Source organism: Micropterus dolomieu, unplaced genomic scaffold, assembly GCF_021292245.1.
Source record: "Micropterus dolomieu isolate WLL.071019.BEF.003 ecotype Adirondacks unplaced genomic scaffold, ASM2129224v1 scaffold_120, whole genome shotgun sequence".
NCBI lineage: Eukaryota > Metazoa > Chordata > Actinopteri > Centrarchiformes > Centrarchidae > Micropterus > Micropterus dolomieu.
The window spans coordinates 1-6,093 of NW_025744115.1; the positions used below are offsets into that span (position 1 = coordinate 1).

A 6,093-nucleotide genomic window follows, 5' to 3' on the forward strand; every position below is an offset into this window, starting at 1 on the left:
CTGAACCCAAACTGGAACCTGGTTTCACAGGAGAGGAGCTTGATAGCTGAATGCTCTGGCTCCTAGTCTACTTTTGGAGACTCTAGGAACCACAAGTACCCCTGCATTCTGGGAGCGCAGTGCTCTGGTGGGGTAGTAAGGTACTATGAGCTCTTTAAGATAAGATGGTGCCTGACCATTAAGAGCTTTGTAGGTAAGAAGAATGATTTTAAATTCTATTCTGGATTTTACTGGAAGCCAATGCAAAGAAGCTAAAACAGGAGAAATGTGATCTCTTTTCCTGGTTCCTGTCAGAACATGTGCTGCAGCATTCTGGATCAGCTGAAGAGTCTTAATGGACTTTTTCGAGCAGCCTGATAATAAGGAATTGCAGTAATCCAGCCTAGAAGTAACAAATGCATGGACTAGTTTTTCTGCATCATTTTTAGACAGGATGTTCCTGATTTTCGCAATATTACGTAGGTGGAAAAAGGCGGTCCTTGAAATTTGCTTAATGTGAGACTTAAACGACATGTCCTGATCAAAGTTAACTCCAAGATTCCTCACAGTGGTGCTGGAGACCAGGGCGATGCCATCCGGGGAAACTATATCTTTAGATAATGCGTCACGGAGGTGCTTAGGCCCCAGAGCAATAACTTCAGTTTTATCTGAGTTTAACATGAGAAAATTACAGGTCATCCAGGTTTTAACATCCTGAAGGCACATTTGAAGTTTAGCTAACTGATGAGTTTCATCTGGTTTGATCGATAGATATAACTGAGTATTGTGTAGTATTATGAGGCAGTCAGTATGGGTTTTTCACTGAGGTTATACAGGATATCTGTGTGGTTTGGGTATTGATCTGCTGAACCTCCCTTTTTATTTTGCTTATCTGCTTTTATTTTCACAGCAAATCTCCTCTGCAGGATATCATGAACACACCTAAATTTCAGCTGAGGAAGATGCAACGACAGATGATCAGGGAGAGAGACTACCGAGATGGTTTGGAGAGAGAGCTGGCCACCAAGCTCGCATTCATTGCACAGAGAGGTACAACATTGAACTTTAAATTTTACAATCACTTAAAATCAGTTAACCCCCAGACATAGCATCACAAAGACCTAACAAACCAGGAGCTGAAACCAAAGTCCCCTCAACCAGCTGGTCCTGAGGCTCTCTGCAGTAACAAGTCTCCAGCAGCCTCAGGACAGCAACACCAACTCAAGCAGACCAAACCAAATTATCAACAAGCAAAAAGAAAAATATATTGAATACTGGAAAGAAATGAAGAAAACACAAAGTAAATTATAATGTTATCTGACCCTAAAAAGAGAATTCATACTAGCAAACTACCTGAGCACAATAAAATGTCCTACACTAAGAAAAATATTGACAACATACAGACTGAGTGAACACAGCCTGGCCATTGAAAAGGGTTGACACAGACAGAGCTGGCTACCAGAAGAGGAGAGACTCTGCTCCCAGTGTGACAGGGGACAGGTAGAGACAGACCTGCACTTTCTAATGTCTAATTCTCATGTCTTAAATATAAAACAATGAGGGGAAAAAAAACATTGCAAACATTTGCCAAATATACCCTGAATTCGAATTTATATCAGACACACAGAAACTCCCCTATTTACTGGGAGAAATGCCTAAATATCAAATAATTGCTGCAAAATATATCTCCTCATGCCATGAACTGAGGACAACCAGTGGAAAGTGATAAATAATTGTACAAATTTTCAAATTATTATTTTGATTGTTTGATATTTTAGTTATTGTTCCTTTATCTGTATTTTATTTTTAAATTTTACATTTGATACTGTTTTTTTGTTTGTTTTTTTTTAAGTAAAAAAAAAGTATAAATTTTGAATATTTTGTCTATTAATACACACAGACGTTACTGCTTCATTTATTTATTTTATTTTCATTTTCTAACACACACGCTTACTGTTTTATTTATTTACTTTTATTTTTAATATTTATTATTACATAAGTTTTATTTTATATATGTTTTTTTATTAACAAATACAACTTTTACTTTCATGCCAATAAGCTGATTTGAATTGATAAAACATTGTTGGTAGGTTAACCTATTTAGTTTTAGTTTTGTAGTCTGTTTTTTTTCCGAGTAATATTTAACAAACATGTAGTGTTCTGTCTAAGTGCTACTGATAATGTACTCTTTATTTAACTAAATTTGTTCTGCTTAGGAATGTCTATTTGTTTCTCTTCAAATAAAACTCTTTCTTCAGAGTCCCATATTAACCAGTTGCAGTACCGCCTGGATAAGTTGAAAGAGGAGCAAGGTGATCAAGAGCAGGTCATCAGGGAACAAATTAATGAGCTTGAGACCAAGAACAATGTGTAAGTACCCAAGAACTGAACTAAACAAATTGTTGTTTATTAATGCATGACAGAGCTAATAACACCTTTTACACCAAAGATGCAAATTTAAAATTATTGTCCATTTTAAAATGAAATGGACTGAGCTAGTACCCTGTAAGTTACAAAATGTTGTTTTTGTTTAGGCTACAGCTAAACTTTATGACCTAATACAAATGGCAGATACAGTTATTAATTTAATCAATCTCACAATTTGTATGCGCAAGAAAATTACTCTTTCATACCTAAACCCAGCAAAAATTTGCTGTAAAACTGAATTAAGAATATGCTTTGTTTACTGCTTTGTGTCTTAGGTTACAAATGCGTCTTAATGAGATGTTAAAGCAAAATAAAGACTTCAAGAGTAACTCCTCACTTATGGAGCGCAAAGTGGATGAGCTGACAGAAGAAAATGGTGTACTCTCTTCCCAGGTAATGAATGACACATGACAGTCTCATAACTGTCCTCTCTGTTATGAGGGGATTAGCAGTCAAACGTGCTGGTAGTGTTGAGTGTCAGTGAGTTTGGCGATAACAGTCTATGGTTGTTACCCTTTCACATTACACGGAATCACTTGTTAATGTTCAAATCAGAACTTTTACTTAATAAAGATTGTAAAGGCTTTCTTTTAATATTTTGCAGATGAGAGCAGTGTGTTCACAGCTGGCCATCTTTGAGAAAGAAGTTGACAGGCTGACAGAAACTCAAGCATCTGCTCAGGAGGAGTGGAAAAGCAAAACAGGCCACCTAGAGTCTGAGCTCAATCAGGCTACTGCTGAAAAGGTAGATATATCCTTTCAACAGAAGCCGTTTTTGCAACAAGCTTTTGGCTTTTTTAATCTTTTAAGGGATTCAGGTTGTAACCACTAGAACTAAACATGGTTTTAAAAAAGCATATGTTATCTAACATTATGTTATAGTTTTATGTTGTCATTGTATTTCTGATGGGCTATTTATAAAGCATAGCAATTGTTTGAGTTTTGTGTTGACTGGAAGCAATCATTTTACTTTTCCATTATTCTGAGTCTGATTTACATTTTGGGTTCTACACAAAGCGTTTTAATGTGCTATGCTCCTTGTTTCTCAGGAGCTTCTGACTGAAAAAATCCAGATCCTCCAGGGAAAGATTTCCTGTTTGGAGGAAGAAATAAGCAGGGCTGCTAAGGAAGAAGTAGGAGAGAATATGGGGCCTGTAATGGAGGTAATGTATGTGTAATAGCTGACAAGAATACTATAAAACTAAGCTCAAATGTTTCAAATTCAACTCACACATTTTCTCAATTTTTGAATTCTATTTTGATTAGATGGTTACTGATGGTCTTCTCTTCTTAAATTGCCAGAGAGAAATGTATGAGATGGAAATCGGTGGTTTGAAGAATGAGCTTGTGAGCATGCTTAGTTCCCTGAAAAAGGCAGAAATGGAGATTCAGGTCAAAACACAGCAGCTGGCAGAATATCAGGAAGAAATTACTCAACAAAAGGATCTCCTGAAGCAACAGAAGTCATGCACTGAAGAAATTATTCAAGCCAAGGATGAAATTATAGACAAGTTGCAAAAGGAGATCACTGAACAGAGAGTATTCCTTCAGCAAGAGATCCAAGATCTCAAGCTTCAACTTCACCAAGTTGAGCATCAGAAAACTGAGCAGACAACCAGACTACAGCAGCGAATTACTGCTTGTGAAGCAGAAGTTGAAAAACTAAAGAAAATTAAGAAAGAGAAGGAAGATCTTCTCTGCCAGACTGAAGAAAAGGTGAAAGATCTTGAGACAAAGTTATATGCTGCCAGTTCTCTCTTGGCTGGTAAAGACCAACAGATTAACGGCCTTAAAGAAGAAGTTGACATTCTTACAGATGAAACAAAAAAAACCAAAAGTGAAATTCAAGCCAAAGAGGAAATGCTTGCCAAATTACTTCTGGAGAAGTCTAACGAGCAAGAACATTTTCACAATAAAATCCAGACCTTGACAGTCCAAGTTGAAGACCTTTGCTTGTCGCTCAGACAGGCTGAGCAGGATATTCAACTTAAGCAAGACCTACTAACTAAAACCCAGCAAGAAAATGTTCAACAAAGGGAGATACTCCAACAACAGATTGTAACCTGTGAAGAAAAGGTCCAGCAGTTAATTGAAGAGATACAGGTCAAAAATGAGCAGCTTGTTGTTCTAAAGAATGAGAGCTCTCGACAGTCTGAATCTCTGGAGCAAGAGATTAAAGCTCTAAAATGCCAACTAGGACATCTGAATGACTCTCTCAGGCAGGCAGAGGAACAAATTCAGTCTCAAGAGGTAATGCGTACAAAACAGGAGCAGGAAAGTGAAAATCAGAAGGAGATCCTGCAGCTACAACTGTCCGCTTCTGAGGAAGAGGTGAGGAAGATGAATGAGGAGATCCAGATTAAAGAGGAACAGCTGATTCTGCTGAAGACTGACAGCTCAGTGCAGTCGCAACTTCTACAGCAACAGATCCAAGATTTAAAGACACAAGTGGAGACTCTACGCTCATCACTGAGGAAAGCTGAGGAGGATTTTAAATCCAAGGAAAATCTGTTTGCTGAACAGCAACTACAGAGTACTCAGGGTATGGAGGCACTCCAAGTGCAGATGGTAGCATCTCAAGATGAGGTGAAGAGGCTAAATGTAGAGATCCATGCCAAGGAGGAGCAGTTGGTTCTCCTAAAGACTGAGACCTCTACACACTCTGAGCTGCTACAGCAGGAGATTGAAAGCCTGAATAAACAAATAGAAAATATGAACCGTTCTCTTGAGATGGCCAAGGACCAGGTTCAAGCCAAAGAAGACTTGATTGCCAAGCAAGAGCAGGAGAGCACTTTGCAGATTGAGGCACTCGGAAAGCACAGTGCAGTTCTCGAGGAAGAGGTTAATCGGCTGAGAGAGGAGATCCAAACTAAGGAGGGTGAGCTGGACATGTTAAAGGTCGAGAACTGCAAGGAGTCAGAGGTGCTACAGAATGAGATCCATTCTCTGAGGGACAAAGTACAAAGTTTGGATGAATCCTTGAAGACTACACAAGAGCAGGTTCGTGCAAAAGAGAACCTGCTGACTCAGAAGGAAATGGAGATTTCTCAGGAAAAAGATGGATTCCAAAACATGATGGCAACCTCTGAAGAGGAGATGAAAGGGCTTAGGGAGCAGATCAAGGCTAAAGAGGAACAGCTGGTCACACAAACTAAAGAGAGCTCCATAAATTCTGACTTGTTCCAGCAAGAGATTGAATGTCTAAAAAGCCAACTAGCTAATTTGGGTGACTCTCTCAGAAAGGCTGAAGAGAAGATTCAGACTCCGCTAGCTGTGCTCACCAGCCAGGAGCAGGAGAGCGCTCATCAGAATGATCTCCTGCAGCGACAACTCTCTGCTTCTGAGGAAGAGGTGAGGAAGATGAATGAGGAGATCCGGATTAAAGAGGAACAGCTGATTCTGCTGAAGACTGATGGCTCAGAGCAGTCGCAACTTCTACAGCAACAGATCCAAGATTTAAAGACACAAGTGGAGACTCTACGCTCATCACTGAGGAAAGCTGAGGAGGATTTTAAATCCAAGGAAAATCTGTTTGCTGAACAGCAACTACAGAGTACTCAGGGTATGGAGGCACTCCAAGTGCAGATGGTAGCATCTCAAGATGAGGTGAAGAGGCTAAATGTAGAGATCCATGCCAAGGAGGAGCAGTTGGTTCTCCTAAAGACTGAGACCTCTACACACTCTGAG

General features: G+C 39.2%; 1 protein-coding gene across 5 annotated transcripts in view; it reads left to right on the forward strand.

Moving 5' to 3' along the window:
- Positions 1 to 871: 871 nt before the first annotated feature.
- The window catches only part of numa1 (nuclear mitotic apparatus protein 1), a 15,402-nt gene continuing 10,180 nt past the window's right edge, over positions 872 to 6,093 (forward strand). For 3 of the 5 annotated variants that reach the window (XM_046043223.1, XM_046043224.1, XM_046043225.1), the window contains exons 1-6: positions 872 to 1,029; positions 2,238 to 2,349; positions 2,682 to 2,799; positions 3,011 to 3,151; positions 3,456 to 3,569; positions 3,673 to 5,448. In XM_046043223.1, coding sequence (XP_045899179.1) covers positions 912 to 1,029; positions 2,238 to 2,349; positions 2,682 to 2,799; positions 3,011 to 3,151; positions 3,456 to 3,569; positions 3,673 to 5,448 — 2,379 coding nt within the window. In that variant the 5' untranslated portion in view covers positions 872 to 911. Of the gene's footprint in view, positions 1,030 to 2,237; positions 2,350 to 2,681; positions 2,800 to 3,010; positions 3,152 to 3,455; positions 3,570 to 3,672; positions 6,058 to 6,093 lie in introns of all 5 variants that reach the window. The other 2 variants (XM_046043227.1, XM_046043226.1) reach the window with 2 other exon arrangements.